Genomic DNA, 23,023 nt, shown 5'->3' with positions numbered 1-23,023 from the left:
TAAAAAGACTACACACAATGAATATCAACATCAGTAAGAATCACTTGCAGATTCACCCAACAAAAAGTCATCTCTTCCCAGCAGTAAACTGTACATGTTCATTCATGAAATATACAATTTCATTTTGTTTCTTTTTAACTTTTAATCAAGTCAACAGCTTACTAATCATTAGTTAGTATGCCCTCTTTGCTAAAAGGTTCTCCTTGTTTTTGTCAGATCTGTTCCATTTTATAATTTTTTCACCTGCTTGTATGAACTCTTGAGATTAAGTCTGCCAAGAGGCAGCATAGTACACCTAAATCGTATTTAATAGTGCTTTCCATTTAATAAAAAGACCGCAGAATGTCTGTCAGACTTTATTCAATGCATCTACTTTGCAAATGGGCTGCAGAACAGTAATGGCTGACAGAAGTGAGATGTGTTTATTAAAATGACCCAGGCAGCTGGGGAGAGAGATGAGGATAATACTTTCTTTTAGTACAATGCTCTTTATTATTTAGCATAATAATCTTGTCTGCTCCCACTCCAAATATAAAAATTAGCTGATTAAAAGACAGGATTCTAGAGAGTTTAGAAAATTTAAGAAAAGAAGGGATAGAGTTTAACAGTTTTGTCTCACAAGTCAGGGTGTTTCTGCACTTTCCAGTAACTCAAACACAGCTGGGATATAGGAAAAAGCGACAGCTACAATTAGAATCGACAATCAAAAAGTACAAAGAACTACTAGACAGCAATGAAAATGAACAAACTAATTTCATTCAACAACACGGGTGATCTTGATGATGAAAGACAGACTTAAGAATACATAATGTGCCCTGGCTGATTTGGCTCAGTGGATTGGGTGCCAGCCCGTGAACCAAAAAGTCACTGGTCTGATTCCCTGCCAGGGCACATGCCTGGGTTGTGGGCCGGGTCCCCACTGGGGATGAACAAGAGGCAACCAACTGATGTTTCTCTCCCTTTCTTTCTCTTCTCTCTCTGAAAATAAATAAAATCTTCAAAAAATAAAAAATAATATATAATGTTTCTAAAAAAAAGAGTATATAAAAATAGGCAAAACATGGGTATTCAGGATAGTGATTACCTTTGGAAGGGGCAGGTTCTGACTGGTGGGTGGGGACATTAGGGATACTGATAATGCTGTCTTGATTTTTTTTGTTTTTTTAAATGATTTTATTGTTGTTCAATTACAGTTGTCTATATTTTCTCCCCATCTTAATGCTTTTTCTTTAGATCCTGGATACATAGTGTCTTTACTTAATGAAAATTTACTATGTTATATACTTATAATTTTGCATAAGTTTATTAAAAACACGTGTAAGTTTATATGCACACTATGTAGTGTGGGCAACACCCAATCCCAATACACTAGTAGAATTATGCCAGTACAATCTCAATATTATTCCTGCCTAAAACAATACTTACCTATAAGTAATACATTAATTTAAAAATAATTTGATCTTTAGATTTTTTTACATAAACCCAGTGTGAACCACTTGATCCTAAAAATAATCAAAATTTTCAAAAGTTGCTTTCCAGTACAATTAAAAGGTTAAGCTGATATTCTGTATTGCATTTTACTGACCTCTAGTGACTTGCTTTCATATTCTTTCATAGCAGTAATACACTGGTGCTTGGTACTGATGTTAGTACTAACTCCAGCTTTAACCATAGTATCGGTACCACTTAGAGGCTGCAAAGGAAGATAAAGGCATATTGGAAAGTCTAAAGCAAACATGTAAATCCAAGCTTTATATCCCCACTCTCACAAACACAATTCTGCAACCACTGAACTGTATTACTAGTCCACTAGGTCTTTTACTATCAAGATGGTTTCCAGGGTGCTTGATTAAATACATTGCATTTTTGCTCTCTCCCTACATCAAGGTTCTTTAAGTTTAATAAATCAATAATAGTTATTGCAAACCCAGAGATTAATCCCATAACCAAGCTAATTATCTACCAAAATATACTTACATATAAAAAAAGGCTTTATCCACTTTACCTAATATATACATTTAAACCTCCTTTTCTGCTCTAAAGTGCCCGCTTTATAACTGTTGTTGCATTTAAGAAATAAGAAACATGGAAGCCTGTTTTTTTCTCCCTATAATTGTAAGAGGGAAAAAGCACAGTAAGAAACTAAAGATTCCAGCCCTGGCTGGCATAGCTCAGTGGATTGAGCGCGGGCTGCAAACCAAAGTGTTGCAGGTTCGATTCCCAGTCTGGGCACCTGCCTGGGTTGCAGGCTACAGCCCCCAACAACCGCACACTGATGTTTCTCTCTCTCTCTCTCCCTTCCCTCTCTGAAAATAAATAATAAAAAATAAAAATCTTAAGGAAAAAAAAGAAGTACCTGCAGAAAAGAAAAATTATAAAAAAAACAAACTAAAGATTCCTACTTAAATCAGTTTTCTTTATTGTATTTTCTAAGAAATAACACATACTATTTTTCCCTATTGTTTAATTTTACTTTAAATTCAGAATTCTAAATTCAGTATTATGAATTTATCACATTGCCTGAGAAATTCTTCACTTTCTCATGTAAGTTTTAACTAGTTTTGCCAAGCCCTATTTTTACCACAAGGCTAACTGCCTCTAGCCTATCCTAAGTGCCTCCCAACCAATCACATCAAGTGGTATCCTCGATCAAGTGGTATTCCATATATTTTTTAAACAGTTTCCACTCTAATTTTCTACCCAACTCCTCTCAAAACAGCCAAAGAAAACATAAAACTCTATTGCCCTATTTTGTCATTTCATCAACAAAAGTTCAATATTGATGAGTTATTCCATATATCTCCTTAAAGAGGCCTTATTTTCCTATAGTTTGCTCCGATATTCTTATTTCTATAAAGAATGGTTGACTATTCAAAGGCCAAGTTGTACACAGTTAGTACAAGTTCAACCTTATCCTAGCTATTATAATCAACAATGTGAATACAAAGTTGACTGGGTTGAATATAATTCAAATTTGCATTATAATCAAGATTTGTTTCAAGCCCTTTCCTTTCTACTATACAACTAATTAGACATTTTGTTCTCAACACACCTTCCAGGGAAAATGAGACTAAGCTGTGCATAACTGAAACCAGAGGAAATTTTATGATTCATCTTGCAAATAAACACACAAGTGGGAGAGAAATTCTACAAACACTAGAAGAAAATACTTACATTAAATTTAATAGTAGTCCCTGTAGGAGCAGCTGTAAAACTACTGGGCCCAAAAAGGGAGCCAGATGTGCTACCAAAAGGATTGGAGGTGGTATTTGTAGTTCCAAAAAGTCCCCCACTGCTAGTACTTGTTCCAAAATCTATGAATTAGAAAGAAAAATTAGATGGTAACAGCAAAGAATGTAAGAATGCAATAGTAAAGAATGAAAGATGAACTGAGCTGTGAAACTAGAGCAGTAGTACTTTCACAACCTCAAATTTTCTTTCAAATTTATCTTTCTCACTAGTAAGAACCTTCAAACAGGTGTTTCATACACACACAATTCCAGGCTCACAACTTTGAAGTGACACAAAATCTGAATTCTAGAGTCCACTAAGTTTCCATGAAGCCCCTCTTGCACATAGTTGGAAAACAAGGTAAAAGAAACAGTATTTTGTTTCATCATAAATTTTATCTCTTTTCTCCTTTTACGGCAAGACTAATGCTAAATGAGCTTGTATTTCTGAAAACATCACAATAGACTTCAACAGGGGTCATAATACATTTTATTTACATATGTTACTACAAAACACCCACACATAAGCAAAAAGTTTAAAACACAAATAGTCCTATTATGGCAACTAAACACAGGTTAATATAAAATTTCACACAGAAAAATAACTTAGAAAAATTAGTAGGCCTGGTGATCATTTTATAAAAAAGAACTAGTTCCTCTCATTACCTCACTTTTCCAAAAAGCTGATTTTTAAAATTACATAAAATGAATTTAACTTATCTAAGGAATATATTTTTCAAAATATTAGATACTATTTCTAAGTTAGTTGTACAAACAGACCCAGAAATGTCAGCAAGCAATGAAAAGCTATCTACCAGTACTATTTAATATTAAGTGACATCCTAATTACCAAGTTAAAAAGAATGTGATTTTTCACTGGCAAATTATTTCTTTACAAACACATGTTCTAATATATAGTTTAAAGTAAATAGGTACATCTCTTCTGAATCAGCACTTTTAGATTGCATTTTACATTGTTATGGTTAAAAATCTAAACATCCCCACAAAAGCTGTCCCTTTGTAAAATACTAATAGCTTGATAACTTAATCATTCTGCCATTTGCTTGTGCTGGGAATGTATCAACTCACTGGGTACATCTATTCAACTAAAGTGCTGTGTGGAGAAGCATCCCAGGCCACATTTAGACTAAAGGAGAAAGAGAAGCTCTCAATTAAAAATATCTGCCATGAGCAAGAAATGGAGGAATAACTATGTCATGGCTAGTACTTGTCACTGCTGTTTTAGTCTCTCTACACCAAATGTGAAATGGGGACAAGAAGGTGCCCGTGCCATGTAATACTGTTGGCTACATACATGGCTCCTGGAAATTCTCCTGTCTTAATACCGATGACACTACTATGATGTGGCTTTTCATCCTATCTCTGGTCATTCTGTATCAGGTGCCTCTATTTCTACGTATCCCTAAAATACTAATGCTTCTCTGATTTCCATTCCTGTGACACGTGCATCTCTCCCCCTCCTTTCTAGTCTATTAAACTTTTAGTACATTTTCAAGTTTTCTTCTCCCTGAGATTCTGCCATCTGGAGAGGGGGAAAAGTGTATGCAGAGGGGCTTTGAACTGAGGGGAAGAGTACACGTTCAACAGGCAAATCAAATTGTTAGATGCAGATGTCCAATGATGTTCTACTTACTCCCAAAGCCAGTCGGTTTATTTTGTGCAAAGGCATTGTTCTGGGATGAGAAAAGACTGGTCCCTGTGCTTGAAGTTCCAAACAAGCTATTTGATGTTCCTGTTGATGTGCCAAACCCAAAGCCGGTGCTTGTGGAGGTAGCTGGCTGGCTAAATGAACTGGTACCAAATAATCCTCCTGGGAGATGGAGAGGAGTGAAAAACAGTTAAATAGACTTCACATAGAGCCACTATGTAAAGTCCTGTACCAGCTATGAATAAACCAATTCCATTCCAAATAAAACCCTTACCTGGTTTGGTCTGTGAATTTCCAAACAGGCCTCCAGTATTGTTGCTAGAACCAAATGCAGATGTTCCAAATGCCCCTCCACTAGTACTGCCAAAGCCAGTATCTGAAAAAGCCAAATCCAGGTATTATCTAAACCAGGTGACACAATGAAAAAGAATATTATTATTTGTTAATATTCTGCATTTGGATATGACCATTGGTCTAAACTATTTTTTCAAAATTCCATCAGACTACAACTTATAGTTAAAATTAAGCCACATTTTACTTATTGTCCCCAGGTAAAGTAAGAAAACAAAGTAAAAAGGTGCAACTTCAATAAAAGTTATAGGTAGGTTAAAAAAGAGTGCCACAGTAACTAGTGACTATGAGTTACATATTGGGTTGGCCAAAAAGTTCATTTGTATTTTTCCCATAAGATGGCTTTTGTAGCACTTAGTAGTCTTTAACTTCGTTGAAAACAATTTTGTAAGAGTGTATTGTAACAGCTGTCATATCAGTATACATTAAAAAAACTCATCAAAACTGGTGAATTTTTGTGTAGCCATTTTAATATTGAAGATGGGGAAAAAGCAACCTTTTTGGCATATTAAGCTTTATTATTTCAAGAAGGGCAAAACCACAACTGAAACACACAAAAAAAGATTTGTGCAGTGTATGGAAAAGGTGCTGTGACTGATTGAATGTGTCAAAAGTGGTTTGCGAAGTTTCATGCCGGAGATTTGTCACTGGATGAAGCTCCATGTTTGGAGAGACCACTTGAAACTGACAGTGACCAAAATTGAGACACTAATTGAGAACAATCAATGTTATACTACACGGGAGATAGCTGACATACTCAAAACACTCAAATCAATGAAGTTATTGGTGAAAATAAAAATGTCTTTTATTTTACAGAAATAAAAGCCATACAGATTTTTTGGCTAACCCTACAAAAGTAAAATTGTCAAAATTAAAGTGTTAAGTGTTTCCATACATCATACACTCCAGTCACTGGGGTGAATGGGCCTTAATCTGAGGAGCACATCAGAATGACCTGGAAGTGCTTTCAAAACACATATATTCAGGTTCCAACTCCAGAGATCCTAATTCCATAGTTCTATGATGGGAAATATTTGAGGGGGAAAAATCCAAAGCTGACTCTTATGAGAATTCTTAGTTTAAAAAACCAAGGACTTAGATGTAGAATACTTTAAAGAGGTCAGAAGACACATGAAAGATGTTCCCTATTGTCATTTTTATTACGTGTGTTTGAGGGTTGTAATTATGCTTTTTAAAAATCTTGATCAGTTAGAGTAAACTTTTGGGATTGCATTAAGATACTCCTCTTCCCCTAAAGAGAAAGGGATTAAAACCAAGACTGGGAAAATGCTGATTGCTGAAGCTGAGAGACAAGTACATGACAGTTCATTACACTTTTGTGTAATTACGATCATCTCACACTGTTAGAATGGCTATTACCAAAAAGACAAGAAACAGTGTTGGCAAGGATGTGGGGCAAAAATGTTAGTGGGATTGTAAATTAGTGCAGCAACTGCAGGAAATGACATGGAGGTTCCTTAAAAAATTAAGAATAAAACTACTATATGAACCATCAATTCTTCATCTGGGTAGTTATCTGAGGAGTATGAAAACACTAATTTGAGCCCTGACTGGTATGGCTCAGTTGGTTGTCCTGAAAAGCAAAAGGTTGATTCCCAGTCAGGGCATGTGTCTGGGTTTTGGGTTCGGTACCCACCCCCACCCCATCCGGGCGTATGTAGGAGGCAATGTGTCGATGTTTCTCTCCCTTTATTTTTCCCCTCCCATCCCTTCTCTCTAAAAACAAATAAACAAAATCTTTAACACCGCCCCCCCCACTAATTTGAAAGTATGTTCATATGTTCCTATCATCCTATCTTCATTGCAGCATTATTTACAATAACCAAGATATGGAAATAACCTAAGTGTCCATCAATGGATGAATGGATAAAGATGTGAGATATACAGGGTCTTGCAGAAATAACACCTGCTTGAATGTGGTTGGTAGAATAATAATATGGGCATTATAATTATAAATTATAAACTATAAAACTATAAATTACAGTTTTAATATCTTACCTAAAATGTCTTATGAGTGTGATATTGTTATGTTACAGAATTACATGCTTATGATTTTGTGATAAAAAAGTTAGGGGCGTTATTTGTGCTGGACCCTGTATATACATATACACCCACACATACATACAACCACAATGAACTACTACTCAGTCATTAGAAAAAAAGCCACAATGAAATATTGCCATTTATGATAACATGAATGAAGCTTAAGGGTATTACATTAAGTGAAATAAGTCAGACAAAAAAAAAAAGGATGAAAACTGTGTGGTTTCACTCATATGTGGAATATAAAACAAGAGAAATGAGCAAACCAAAAAACCACTCATATACAGACAACAGACTGGCAGTTAGCAAGGAGATGGGGGTTTGAGGAGAGGGCTAAATGGGTAAAGGGGGTCAAATGCATGGCGACAGAAACCAGACTTTTGGTGGTGAGCATGCTACCATGTATAGAAATCAAATTATGTTGTATACCTAAAACATATGTTTTTAACCAGTGTTGCTGCAAAAACAAAAGAATAATAAAAAAAAACCACACACACACACACACAAATTTTTAAACAAAAAGTTTAAAAATGAGTTAATAAGGGCTGCTAAGGTAACTAAGGAGTGTCAGGTACAATGCTGGGTAAGAAGGGAAATGGATCTCCAGAAGGTTTGTGGGGATTAGAGACTTGGTCTAAAAATTAGAAACAAACTTTCTGCTAAAAAGACCAATATAAAAATCTTTTAAGTATTTACCAATGATCAGAAAGCTATGAAAACTCAAAATTTGTTTTCTTGGAAAATTTTCACAAGATCTTATCCTGATTTTTCAAAAAAGGTATTGTTATAAAAAAACAATGAATAAAATTCCTACGGAAAGCCATCAGAATCAATTCATTCTTAATAAGAATAGTTTATGATTCCTCCTCCCCTTTTGTTTTTTTTTAAACTTACTCTGCCCAAATGTTGAAGTTGTGCCAAAGCCACCTGTACCACCCCCAAAGGGAGTTCCAAATGACTTATTAAACATCTTCAAAATGACTCTGCTTCAGAAAGCTGGAAAGAAAAAAAAAGAAGTATCAGCTTAAAGACCACAGAATACAATGTAATTGTTTCAGAAAACCCCATTAGGTCATAAACTCCCTTAGGCCTATTTAAAATGTAGCATAATGTTCACTCTCATTCATTAACCTAAAATTCAGCTTGTGAAATCCAGCTGGATGAATAGCATAATGTGAGGTTAAACTTCAGATCCCACCAAAACCCATCCCTTTTAAAACAATGTTTTTCAGCTTTTTAAAACATAAGCCTACCCTTTTAATGAAGATTTCAGGTCCACTATACCAGATTTTGATATGGCTCATGTAGGAGGTAGTGTACAATTCCCATCAAAAATTATAATGATGGGGAGGGTTGGGTGGGTGGGCTGGAATGGGAGTAAAAGGGAGAAAACTGTACTTGAACAATGATTAAAATAAAAAAATAGAAAAAAAAAGTTGGACATTTGAATAAAATATGCACTTTAATTTAAAAAAAATTACAATGACATTCCGCTATTCTAACCACCCAAGAAGCTAAAATTTTTGTCAGGGTTTATTTCCCACAGCTTGAACTGTAAAAAAGTTTTCCTCCCTTTTTTGTATATAAAATGTTGTAGTATTAATTATTTTCAAACTATGTGGCCCCTCCTCCCATCTCCAGCTCCCAAAGATTCTGGTACCCTGACATTCTCTTTGAGATTACTTCTTAAGACTTTTCTCTATGGTTTCTTACTTACCTATTTTCTACTACTTCTGGGAGCATTACAGAATAGCTTTGGTGAAAACCATCCAGCCTCACATGAATGATCCCCCTTCATTATCTAAATCATGCACCCAGTTATTTAATGAATTGGACCAAAGTGTCCTGTACACCAAAAAGGTTGCCCACACCAAAAGAATTGCAGTTTAATCCCTGGTCAAGGCAAGTGCAGAAGGCAACCAATCCGATGTCACTCTCTCTAAAATCAATAAACATATACTCAGGTGAGGATTAAAAAAAAAACCCTCATATATAGCCAATTGCATTTATTTGGATTTTTTTGACAGGCACAATGATTTTCCTATTATATATACACAATGAAGTTTTTTTCTTCTAGTAAAATCATGCCTTGTTCTCATAATAAAATTAAGTATAATAAATATTTATATATTTTTACTTATGTATAAACACTTATACATATTATACGGGTTTTTGTTGTTGTTCTAGTGTCCATTAGCACCTCCAGGTATTCAAATACCTGAAACATTTTGTGTAATACTGGAAAAGATAAAGCTGTCCCTAAATACCTAATGTATTTATTGAAATTAATATTCTGTCCCCTAAACTCTTCTAGAAAAAAACAACACTTAGTTCTTTATACCAACATCAAGGAATTTAATAACTCCTTTAACTAAACAAAGCTCACTGAAACTAGTGGTTTAAGAGGACCACATCAGAATCAGCTGGCAAGCTTTTCAAAACACATTTCCCCCAGGTCCCACTCTAAAAATATTGAAGTAAAATACACAGGGTTAAGATGTAGACAATTATATTTTGAAAGGCTCCTCAAGTGACTCTAATGCATTACTTTGGAAGTATAGGCTATTTCATGTGATCATCATTTCTCTTTCAGTACTGAGATCTGCTCTAAGTTTCCTGCCTGCCTCATTTATAAGGTGTCATAAAGTGATGGAATGGGTCTTTATATTAACTGGTGAATCTCTTTTCCACAGACCCAATCCACAGCTCCTAACAATCAAAATTTGATTTTTAACAATCTTAACACAGAAAACTAGATTCACACACATATATTTCAAAAGGGATTTTAAGTAGTAATAAAGTGTTCTGAGAAATACCTTACAGTTTCTAAGCTCTTACATATCATCTCAACAACCCTAAAAGGATATTACCTATTACCACCTTACAAATGAGAAAACAGCATCAGGTATTTAGCAAGTTTCCCAAGATTAAAGAAGTGGTAAGTGGTGGATCTCCAGCTTAAACTATCTTCTGACTTCCCATGGACACCTTCAATCCTAGAAAGAAATATACTAAGCAACAAGCAAGAACGTATGTAGTATTAAGGAAATTTATCTGTTCCAAACCCAAGAACAACGGATGATGCAGGAACTAAATCCAATTTACTGCAAGAAAAGCACTTCACTCAAGCTCAGCCTATCTTTCTGGTTCTGATAAGGATGAGCCTGGTTTACTCTCAACCCTGATCATACTGGGATTCTAAATGTTTTTTTAAAAAATTATCACCATGGAAGCAAACCGAGATTTTGAAAGGAGCCTCATGATTATTATGATTGCTAGAAATTAAAGAATGGCTAACAATTTAACCCTTTGCTCTTTGAAAAATAATTCATTTTCCTGACTATGCTATGAAATGTCACTGACTCAATGAAATATGTCCCCCTCCACCCTTGCCCTTACCAAACAACCTACTAACTCAGTCTTTAAAACCTAGCTCAAATGTCATCTCTTCTATAAGCCTTCTTAGTCTTTCTTCTGGGATTCCACATTTCCACAGCACATTATGATTTGTTTACACATATCATCTTGACTTTGACTCCCTTTAATGGAAGCTGTAATAACACCAACTACACAGATATCATCAGGACTGAAGGAGTTTGTCCCAGCTGCTGAAAAGTACTAGCAGAAAACAGCCCTCAGCTATCAGTCCTCTTCAGAACTGCTTCTCCTCTGCTGAAGAGTACAGCCTCACCCACAGTCATATTCTCTTTCTGGGATAGCCCATATCCAAAAGCCAGGCCACTGTGCTCCAATCTGAAATAACTCTAAAGGGTGATCCCAACTTCATGAGATTGGCTAAGGCCTTCACTGAAACAATATCACAACTGGTTCCAGTCAAGATGGTGGAGTAGTTAACAGTACTCAGAACCTCTCACAACAACATCGAAATTACAACTGAATTATAGAACAAGCTTCATTCAGAATGCCTGAAATCTAGCAGAAGTCCTATAACTAAGGATATAAAGAAGCTGCCACATTGAGACTGGTAGGAGGGGTGAAGACGTGAAATGGGCTGGTCCCACACCCACGTGTGGCAGTTAAAAATCAGGGGGAGTATCTAAGCCTTCCTAGCCATCTCCTCCCCGCCCAAGGAACAAAGGGTCCCAGCCCCATGCTAGAACTGCCAGCCCACAGTTCCAGGGCCAAAAAAGATATCCCCATCACGCTGGCTGTAAAAACCTGTGGAGACTGTTGCTGAGTGAGACACAGGCTCCTGGAGTCCCAGGCATTCATTCCCCTTAAAGGGCCTGCACACAGGCTTACTCAGACCCACTCATCTCAGCTCCAGCAGCTTGAAAGGCACCAAGGACATATGAGGAGGATCTGAACTGTATGGAATCAGAGTGAGAACTGGAGGGGTAGCTTTCTCCCAGACAGAAGTGCTGGCAGAGGCCATTGTTCCTCTGCTGAGTCCTCCTCTCACAGAGCCTAAGTGGTACCATATCTGAGTCTCCACTGACCAGACTAACACTGTTTGCCCAGCCCTGGTGATTCTCTAAGGCCCTGCCCCACCTAACTTTTGGCCCCACCCAAGCCATTTCCGGTGGCTTTTCCATACAAATGGCCGGTCTTGGCTCAAACTTCAGACTGTTCTAAAATCTCTGTACACTCTGTACCACTTGCTGAGTGGCCCCATGCCTGGCACTAGCTGCAGCCAGCCTCCTCAGTTCAAAGCTTGGCCTCTCCCAGGCACCTCCAAGTACAGCACAAGTAGCAGCCATCTGCTGATGGCTCTGTACCTCATGACAGGTGACCAGGGCAGGGAACTGGTGGTGGCTGACCTTGCACCTACAGGGAAGCTCCAGAGCAGTATACCTAGTAAACAGCTTCAGACCACGCCAGATTACAACCTGAACACCTCCATGAGTAACACACTCAAGGGCCAGACTTGGCGGGCACCAAAGCCCCAATGAAGCAAGTCCTGCTCCATGGAGTTTGACCCTGCACAGCAGCAGGTCCTCGCTGCTAACTGGCCTGGGTGTCAATCCCTCCCAGCGATGTTCCAACAGCAATCAGGGCACAACTACAACAAGACAGTTCACACAGCCTACACAAGGGCTTTGTAGTTGGAATTGGCACAAAATATTCAGTGATGAAAAGCAAGGACAACCACCAAGATTAAAATACCCGGCAAAGCTATCATACAGAATCAAAGAACAGATAAAGAGTTTCCCAGACAAGAAAAAGTTAAAGGAATTCATCACCACCAGACCAGTATAAGAAATGTTAAAGGGTCTTCTTTTTACTTTTTAAAAAGATTTTATTTACACTTATTTTAAAGATTTTATTTATTTATTTTTAGAGGGAGGGGAAAGGTGGGAGAAAGAAAGGAAGAGAAACAACAATATACGAAATATTGATCAGTTGCCTCTTGCATGCAGTCAGACTGGGGACCAAACCCACAAGTCAGGCAGAGCCCTGACTAGTAATTGAACCAGTGGCCTTTTGCTTTGTGAAACAATGCCAATCAACTGAGCCATGCCATCAGAGCAAAGGGTCTTCTTTAAGAAGAAGAAAATAAGAATAAAAAATAATGGCAATAAATACACATCTATCAACAGTTACTTTAAATGCAAATAGATTAAATACTCCAATCAAAAGACATACAGTGATTAAATGGATAACAAAACAAGACTCTCCAACATGCTGTCTACGAGCGACTCACATCAGATCAAAAGATACACAGACTGAAAGTAAAGGAATGGAAAAAGATATGTCATGAAAATAGGAGCAAAACAAAACAAAATAAAAAAGCCGGGGTAGCAATAATCATATTAGACAAAATAGGCTTTAAAACAAAAGCTATATAACAAGAAACAAAGAAGAACCCAGCAACTCCACTTCTGGGTACTTAAGACCCCAAAAACAAGACCCCAAAACACTAAATTGAAGAGACATACATCCACATGTTTATTGCAGCATTATTTATAATAGCCAAAATATGGAAGCAGCCTAAGTTTCTATGAATAAATGAATGGATAAAGAAATGGTACATATATACAATGGAATATGATTCAGCCATAGAAAAAGAAATCTTGCCATCTACAACAATATGGATGGACCGAGAGGGTATTATGCTAAGTGAAATGAGTCAGACAAAAAAAGACAAATGTCAGATGATTTTACATATATGTGGAATTCAAAAATAAAATAAACAATCAGAACAGAAACAGTCTCATAGATACAGAGGACATTTTGACGGCTGCCAGAAGGGAGAGGGGTTGGTGGGATGGGTGAAAAAAATGCAAGGACTTAGAATAGGTAGTTACAGAATAGTCGAAGATATAAAGTACAGCACAGGGAATATCATCAATAACTACTACTTATGGTGTCAGATGGGTACTAGATTTACAGGGGTGATCACTTCAAAAGGTATATAAATGTCTAATCACAGGGTTGTACACTCAAAACTAATATAATACTACACATCAGTTGTAATAAAAAAAGTAACAAAAAAATTATCTCATCTCAATTTATCTGTTCATTCTTTCTTGCTTCCCTCTCCTCTCTTGCACAAGTGGTGATCTCAAGAGTACTCTCCAGTAAAACTCACACGGGATTGTCTCTAACTCAAGTCTGCTTCCCAAGGAACTCAACTTATGAACCCCTTCACAATGAAGTTCTCCAAGGTAGGGAACAGTATCACTTGTTTACTATCCCAGAACCTGACACGTCTGAAACACAGATGCACTCATTTTCTAAATAAATGACAATCACTGCTAATGTATTTTTAAATACAGACTGAATGATCAAGTTACTTTAGAAATAGCTTCTAAGTTAAAAATAAATTATGTTAGATTAATTCTGACAACAAAAAGGGAAGACTCCTGATAGAATTTATCATCTAATTCAGAGGTTTCAAAAAGGAAGAGATCACAAAATGGCTGAATACAATAGCAGACACTTCTTCATTTGGCCCGATGTGTTTGTGTAGATGGTGTATTATACATATACATATCTATATGTATGGAGAAATGTTTATGTATATATTATCTAAAATTAGCCAATAACAATTAAAATGGGGATATGTTAGAAAAACAGATTTTTGGCTTTTCATGAAAAACCTGATAAACTAAAATATAATCACTTTATAGCAATAACAGTCTGGAGCTTAGTAGCAATTGCGCCCATAGTTCACAGCTGTATACTCTCCAATGTGCCCCAATACCCACCCAGTATCACTCATTTCCATCAAGTGCCTGATTCTAGCAGGTTTTAAGTTTGTTACTTCTCATATAATCACAGAAAGAACCCAGGCATTAAAAACTTGAAGGTTATGTAAGTGTCAGACAGCACAACAGGAAGTCAAATTTAATTAAGAAAATGAACAGAAAATGTGAGAAAAAATTCTTAGGGATTTAGAATGTGAACTGGGTCTTGAGGGGCTAGGAAGAGAAGGGAAAGAGCGTAAGACAAATAAGGTAATACAGGTAAGAATGGGTATCTGTGTACCTATCCTATCTGGCCTTATATCTCAACACCACACCCAGTTTCCCTCATATGGCAATCATACAATAAATGTACTTACTTTATTTTGTAGTAATGCCATTAACATTAAATAACCCAAGTACAGGAGTGAATCAGAGCACTCTGCTAAACATGTACCCCAGATATGGTATCACCAGAACATTATGAGAGCTATTTCAAGTGAAAGATGTTTAATGAAAAGGCAAGCTGTGAAAAGATACATTTGACAGACTATGTAAAATAGTAAAGACAATATGCTTTTTAATATATGTATATGTGTGTATATATGTATGTATGTGTGTATGTATATATGGGAGACCTAGAAAAACCCAAAATTGACTTATAAAAAATTGTGTACTTATTCTTACATGTTTAAACTTCAGTCACCTTCAAAGTACTCTCCATTTGATGCAATACATCTATCGAGACTTTTTTCCATTGCTCAAAACAGTTTTTGAACTTGTAGGTTTTGATGCCTTTTAGTGCTTCTGTTGTTTTTTTGTTTCACTTCTTCCCCATCAGCAAACATTTTCCTCTGAGGATTTTTTTCATGGAGAAACCAAAAATAAGCCGCTTCGGGGCAATAAAGAGGGTGAATACGGAGGCTGGAGCACAGGAGTCAAACTGTTTTTTGGTCAAAACTGCTATACACTCAGCTCATGTGGGGAGGTGCACTCATAAATGACCCATCAGGAAATGGGCAAAAACACTGAAAGTCTTCAAAAAATTTCACTGAAGCTGAACACAGTCTCTCATGCCAGCTGGTGCACTGATACAGGTGGGTTCCTAGAATACTCACCTAGTGGGGGAAGCCTGTACTACAAGGGGCCTGCCCTCCAGAAGAGAATTCCAGTTTTCTGGGGTCCCCCCTTGCACACGTGCGCGCACACACACACACTCTAAGTAAAGAGGAAAACTAGAAAAATAAATGAAAATAGTTGTCTCTGGGCTGAGAAAAGGAAATGGGATATGGGGCAGAAAATTCAGAGGACCCAAATTTTTCTGAATGTTTGCTTCCTCGAACAACAAAAGATTAACAGAACTGAACTTTTTGCACTATTTTTCCATTAAAAAAAAAAAGTAGAAAATCCATTCAAGAAAGAGAAAGATGTAATCCTAGGGACCGAAATGTGTGCAACTTCTAAATCTCTCAAGAATCCAGTGAAGTATTTTTATCCCTATTTCACAAATGGTGAAATCGAGGCACAAGAAGTAATTTGCCCCAGATCACAAAGCTATTAACAGTCATGTGCCACATAACGTTTTGGCCAACAAGAAACTGTGTACGTGATGGTGGTCCATAAAATTATACTGTACAGCCTATGTGTATAGTAGGCTATCCCACTAGGTTTGTGTAAATACACTCTATGATGCTGGCACAATTAAACTGCCTAGCGGCACAGTTCCCTGTTAAGTGATGCATATTGACTCTAGAGCCAAGTCGTGCTCTAGAGCTCTAGAGAAAGAACACTGACAAGTAATGAGAAATGACTTTGTACTCACTACAAATAAGGAAAATATAAAATCATGCAGTACTGAACCAACACTACCAGGGAAAAGAGACACTTCTCTAGCAAACATGGGAGTCCTAGTCACCAAAAAGGTAATCTCTCTTATGGACTGACAATTTACAAGGCCTGGATAAACAAGGTTAACCACTTCCTTTATGGATGAACAAACATACTCATTACAATTTTTTTTTGTATAAGACATATTTACAAACAAAAAAATCAAAATGAAGTAGTGCTCTACAGAAAGTGACAATGCCCTTGAAATATGCTATGATCAATCTTCTAATTAATAATTCAGACTATCAGGTACAAGAAAGAGGTAGTCTTATTAACAGTAGTCCAGTATTCCCCAACTGTCCCAAATAAAATTCAATAAACTAATATCCTGGTTTATACATCCAACTTTTGTGAGCTTTGTGAACTCTGGGCACAATGACAAAAATTAGCTTTATTCCAGAAAAGTGGTAGACAGATTATGACACATGGTAATAACCAAGCAACTACCAACTTTAAGTGCTATCTGTGTGACTAAGTAAGCATGGTGCTCTCTGAGAGCATTAAGAGAGGACAAAAAGAGGCCACATAGTAAACCCGACAAGCTCAGGAGAGGCCTCCATGGCAGCCTTACAAACTCAGAGATCTAAAGTAACCACAAAGGATGGTCTGAAATTAAAGTTTATTAACTAAAAGCAGTTTATGGCAGGTAGTCATGTCCTAGGCTAAAATCTTCCCTGACAAAAGTCAATCTTTGTCTATCTACTTTAACATGCCTTTCTTTTTTAACTTGTCTTTTTTAACTTTCTACTTTTAACATGTCAAACTTTTGCATCTACTATAACATGCCTTTGGAAGTAATTTCCTTTTTTTCCAGACCCCCTCAAAGCACAGGTACCTCATCAGAAAGGAGACCACAAATCCCCTCATTGTTACTGAGTTACTTGCTGACTGTTAACTATTCTGTACCCACCTATGTAAAAGAAGTGTCTATCATTTTACTTTTTATCCACCCCCAGAAGCTTCCCCTGCTTTGTTTTCTCCCACCTCCCTAATCTATCACCAGTAAATTTCATGTAACCCACTTACTCCTTTCTATTGATTGTAATGTATAAAGTAGGGTGCAGAACTGCCATTTTTCCAGAGCCTTTTCTCAGTCTGCTGGGATTTGGCTTCCCAGCAATTGTCATCAATTTGGCTTAAATAAATTTACAAAAATTTACGGCAGGTTTGAATGTTTCTTTCATTGACAATCACACAAATGGGGAAGTACAGGCACACCTCGGACATACTTCAGGTTGCATTCTAGACCACCGCAATACACAATAAAGTGTCACAAAAAAGTGAGTCACATTTTTTTTTGCAAGTAGAGGGTCTTGCCCTCAATTTGCAAAGAAATGCAACATCTGTGAAGCACAACAAATAACATGAAGTATGCCTGTAATTTTTCCTTTCCACTTCAATGAGTTCCTTTGTACCACTCAGTAAAGAGCAAAAACAATAAATATGTGTTAGATGAATGAACTAGTATAGTACTTTCCAGTTTTACAAAGTACTTTTTCATATAGTCTCTCATCTAACCTTCACAAAGTATTAGAAAAGGCAGGAATTAGCATCCACACTTAAAATGAATGGAAAAATGTTGATTTTTACCTAAAATGAGAGGGAAGGACAGGACAGTTTGGTAGAATTCCAAGAAGAGATTAGCCTAATTTTAATCACCTAATATCACATCCCAGCAAAATTATCTGCTATCCTTTGAATCGTCTTACTGTATCCTTCCTATGATTGATTCCCAGACCAAGCTGTTTTCCCTTTGTTAGGACATTCATTTTTTTTTCTCTAAAAACACCCCCTTTTCTCTCTAATAATTACTTCCTAAACTTCACCTGCTTCACAACACTGTCCCAGATTAAACCATTCAGAAACACTTCTCTTTCCCCTCCCCCTTTCCAAACCCTATGACAGAAACAAATACCTCTCAGCTGTCCGTAGTTACACAATATATTTGTTGTTATACATGCCACTTGAGTACATGAGCTCTGGTAAAAAAACATCTTGATTGTACTCAATAATCTATAGTATCTAATACAGCTCCTTCTTTACAATGCTGAGTAGTATTTTTTTCATCCCTTAATATAAACTCATTAAAAAAACAGAAGTAATGGAAAGAGTACATTAGCTTTGGATTGAGACAAATCTGTATTTAAAACTCTGCCCCTTAGCATCTAAATCTAAAATTAATTTCTCTGTAAATCTAAAATTAAAAATAAAAAGTTAAAAAACGAATAAAAAGCCTCTGCCACTTGCTTGCTACTGTGTAACTGTAGTTAATCCATTACTCAACCTCTTAGACCTCGATTTCTCCATCCGAACCAAAGACATGTGGCCTACACCAAAGGACTGTGAGAACAAAACTGCCACAAAGTAGAGCTCCTTAAAGCAGGTTTTTGTGTAGTTTCTCAACCAACCTTTTATAATATTTCTGAAAATAAAACACATTTTTCATTTTCACCAATAACTTTTTTATTTGGGTATTTTGAGTATGTTGGCTTCCTCCCACTTGGCTTCTAGTGGGTAGAGGCCGGGGGTAGATGCTGCTAAACATCTCCCAATGCGTAAGACAGCCCCACAGCAAAGAATTATTTAGCCAAAATGTCAGTAGTACCAAGAAACTTCAAAAACCACTTTTGACATGTTCAATCAGTAATAGCACCTTCTCCATACACTGCACAGATCTTTTTTCAATTTCAGTTAGGTTTTTACCTTTCTTGAAATAATAAAGCATAATACACCAGAAATGTTGTGTATATTCTTCTATCTTCAATATTAAAATGGCTACACACAAATTCATCAATTTCGGTAAGTTTTTTAAAAAATGCATGCTGATATAACAGCTATCACAATACAATCTAACAAAATTGTTCCCAATGAAGTTAAAGACAACTAAGCAGTACTAGAGTCATCATACAGAAAAAAACTAAATGAACGTTTTGGCCAACCTAATACTAACCATTTAACACAACCATAAAGCACCATGGAAAAACAAAAACAAACATCCCACACACACAATATACTCAGGTCACTCTGAACATTTTCTCCCACTCATCTCACATCTCTAGCCTCATTCCCAACTACTCACCTCTTTTATTTACAAACCCATTTGCCTATTTCTTAAGGCGCTTATTCCAGCAAGAAGAATTAGGTATGCAAATAACAGTAATCTTCATGTCAAAGAAGCACAAGGAAGCAAGACTAAACAAAGGTGTGAAGTGGTAAGTGACTGTAACACATTCATAGAGGATAAACTGTTCCTTCCCTGAAGATGGTCCTAATTCAGGCACTCGATTCTTTCCCCTTTGATCAATGGTTTTAAGTATTTCTAGCTGTGGAACCCAATACATAAAACAGACATCAGCAGACTGCCCTGGTCAAAACAAAGAGGACTGGGTATAGAAGAGCCCTTTCAAAGAAGCTTAGGGCTGTGTGAACTAGTGAGAAAAATCATTGTCCTAAATTAGAGGTTCTCACGGTATGGTTCAAATGACACTGTAAGTTCCCCAAGACCTCTTTCAAGGAGTTGTTGAAGTCAAAACTATTTTCATAATAAGTATTAAACATTATTTGCCTTATGACTGTGCTGACATTGCACTGAAGTGCAATAAGCAATGGTTTATACAACTGCTGAAATCTGAGCAGGAATCAAGACAATGGCCTCAAACTGTACTAACAGTCACTGAATTCTTCACTGCTACTCACTTAACAATACAACAAAAAAAAATCTATTTTGACTTGAATGTCCTTGTTAAAAAACTAAAAAGCGCCGATAGTATTAATTCTCAACATTTCAGTACACATCTTTTTAATATTTTGATTATTTTGGGGGGGATGAAATGGGAAGTATTTAAAAGCAGTTGTGCATAGTGAAATACAAGGATTGTGAGCTTTCACTTCTGGCCAAGATGCAGGCATAGGTAGATACACTTTGCCTCCTCACATAACCAAAAGAAGGACAATAACAAATTTAAAGACAAAAAACAACCAGAACTGCCAGAAAATTGAACTGTATGGTAGCCAGACAACCAAGGAATTAAAGAACAAATATTCATCCAGACTGGTAGGAGGGGCAGAGACTGGCAGCTGTGGGGGAGAGGATGTCTGGCAAGGCAACAGCTTGTCCCACATTTATGGAAGGATAACCTGGTAGGAACAACTGGGGAGCAAGACTGTGCAACCTAGGGTTCCAGTGTGGGGGGTGGGGGGAGAAAGCCTCAAAATCTGGCTGTAAAATCTCTGGGGATTGCAGCAGTGGCAGGAGAATTCGTTGGAGAGACCAACAGGGTCCTAGAATGTACACAAACCCACCCACCCACACACCCAGGAATCAGCACCAAAAGGGTCCATTTTGTTTGTGGATAGCGAGCAAAGTGCTCAAAGCCAGCCAAGAGCTGAGTAAACAGCACTGCTGCCTCTCTGACTCCTCCCCCACCAAACAGCGCCACAACACAGCAAGGTGGGTTGCCCCACCCTGGCAAATACCTAAGGCTCCGCCCCTTACAACCTAACAGGAGTGAAAGAACAGATCAAACTCCAGCAAGACAACTAAGTGAGGAAGAAACAGCCAACCTATCAGATGCAGAGTTCCACACATTGGTAATCAGGATGCTCACAGGAATGGTTGAGTATGGTCGCAAAATAGAGGAAGAAGTGAAGGCTATGCAAAGCGAAATAAATAAAAATGTACAGGGAACCAACAATGAAGAGAAGGAAATCGGGACTTAAGTCAACAGTTTGGAGCAGAAGGAGGAAATAAACATTCAACCAGAACAGAATGAAGAAACAAGAATTCAAAAAAATTAGGAAAGATTTAGGAACCTCTGGGACAACTTTAAACATTCCAGCATCTGAATCATAGGGGTGCCAGAAGGAGAAAAGGAAGAGCAACAAATTGAAAACTTATTTGAACAAATAACGAAAGAGAACTTCCTTCATCTGGTAAAGGAAATAGACTTCTAGGAAGTCCAGAAAGCTCAGAGTCCCAAAGAGGTTGGTCTCAAGGAAGCACACACCAAGGCACATCATAATTATACCACCCAAGATTAAAGGAGAGAATTTTTATAGCAGCAAGCGAAGAGCAGAGAGTTACCTACAAAGGAGTTCCCATAAGACTTTCAGCTGATTTCTCAAAGGAAACTTTGCAGGCAAAAAGGGACTGGCAGGAAGTATCTGATGTGATGAAAAGCAAGGACTTACATCCAAGATTACTCTATTCAACAAAGCTATCATTTAGAATGGAAGGCAGATAAAGTACTTCCCAGATGAGGTCAAGTTAAAGGAGTTCATCATTACCAAGTCCTTATTATGTGAAATGTTAAATGGACTTATCTAAGAAAAAGATCAAAACTATGAACGGTAAAATGACAACAAACTCACAACTATCAACTGAACCTAAAACAAAAACAGACTAAGCGAACAACTAGAACAGGAACAGAATCACAGAAATGGAGATCACTCTGAATGTTAGCAGCAGGGAGGGGGTGGGGAGGAAAGAATGGGGGAAAAGGTACAGGGAATAAGAAGTATAAATGGTAGGTACAAAATAGACAGGGGGAGGTTAAGAATAGTATAGGAAATGGAGCAGCCACAGAACTTTATATGTACGACCCACAGACATGAACTAAGGAGGGCTGGGAATGCTGGTGGGAAGGGAGAGTGCAGGGTGGAGGGAGAATAAATGGGAAGAAAAAATGGGACAATTGTAATAACATAATAAATGAAATATACTTTAAAAAATAAGGTGACAGAAAAAGTAAAATGCAAGGACTGTCTCAAAGTAAAACACTTGTGTGTTTTGAGTACAAAGCTGAACTAGCTGATTTTTTCATGGAACACCATTTTTATTTCAAAGAATGAATGCCAAACTACGGTTATTCAGATTGAGAATAAAATATTGGAATTTTGAAAACTTCCACCACCAAGAACATGTTAGCTTCCACCTTGATGTCCACCACCAAGAACTTGTTAGCTTCCCAACTCTGAAAGACTTATCTTAAGAGTGAAAATATTGACTGTAAAATTAAATTTGTCAACAGTTGGAAGAGTTGTATAATTCCGTAAACTAATGATTTCTAAATGACCAACGTATAAAATCATAAAATCATGCATGGATAAATATCCCTTCAAAGTGCAGGAATAAGTGAATTTTAATGTAACACAGTACAAAAGTTCAATGATATGGTTTCAGATTCCATACTGCAACAAACTTTTGGAAAGGTTTGAGTGCCCTGGCTGGTGTGGCTCAGTGCACTGAGTGTCAACCAGTGAACCAAAGGGTTGCTAGTTCGATTCTAGGCAGGACACATGCCTGGGTTATGGGCCTGGTCTCTGGCTGGGGGTATGTGAGAGGCAACTAATCTATGTTTCTCTCCCTCTCTTTCTCCCTTCCTCCACCCTTAAAATCTTTTTAAAAAAACAAAAAAGGTTTGAGTGTAGTGTCAAAGAATATCTACAATTATTTGAAAAGGCTATTTAAAAACTCCTCCCTTCAATTATTTAAGTCATCTAAACTGGCAGGGCTTGGGGAGGGCAGAGAAAGCCCTCCTCCATTTTCCAATATCTGTATGAGGCTGGATTTTGTTCACATACTTCAACCAAAACAACGTATTAACCATCTGATTGCAAAAGAAGATCTACAAATCCAGTGGTCTTTATTATAAAGTCAGACACTAATGAGATGT

General features: G+C 37.1%; 1 protein-coding gene across 4 annotated transcripts in view; it reads right to left on the bottom strand.

Moving 5' to 3' along the window:
* NUP98 (nucleoporin 98 and 96 precursor) overlaps positions 1 to 23,023 on the bottom strand; it is a 107,104-nt gene that overhangs the window by 80,238 nt on the left and 3,843 nt on the right. For all 4 annotated transcript variants that reach the window (XM_045817787.1, XM_045817789.1, XM_045817788.1 and 1 more), the window contains exons 2-6: positions 8,209 to 8,310; positions 5,174 to 5,275; positions 4,885 to 5,061; positions 3,175 to 3,314; positions 1,586 to 1,693 (exon numbers count right to left, since the gene is read on the bottom strand). In XM_045817787.1, coding sequence (XP_045673743.1) covers positions 1,586 to 1,693; positions 3,175 to 3,314; positions 4,885 to 5,061; positions 5,174 to 5,275; positions 8,209 to 8,284 — 603 coding nt within the window. In that variant the 5' untranslated portion in view covers positions 8,285 to 8,310. The remainder of the gene's footprint in view (positions 1 to 1,585; positions 1,694 to 3,174; positions 3,315 to 4,884; positions 5,062 to 5,173; positions 5,276 to 8,208; positions 8,311 to 23,023) is intronic.

Source organism: Phyllostomus hastatus, unplaced genomic scaffold (assembly GCF_019186645.2).
Source record: "Phyllostomus hastatus isolate PE091 unplaced genomic scaffold, TTU_PhHast_1.1 phas_scaffold_317, whole genome shotgun sequence".
In the NCBI taxonomy this organism is placed as follows: domain Eukaryota; kingdom Metazoa; phylum Chordata; class Mammalia; order Chiroptera; family Phyllostomidae; genus Phyllostomus; species Phyllostomus hastatus.
This window is presented reverse-complemented; position numbering and strand designations above follow the sequence as displayed.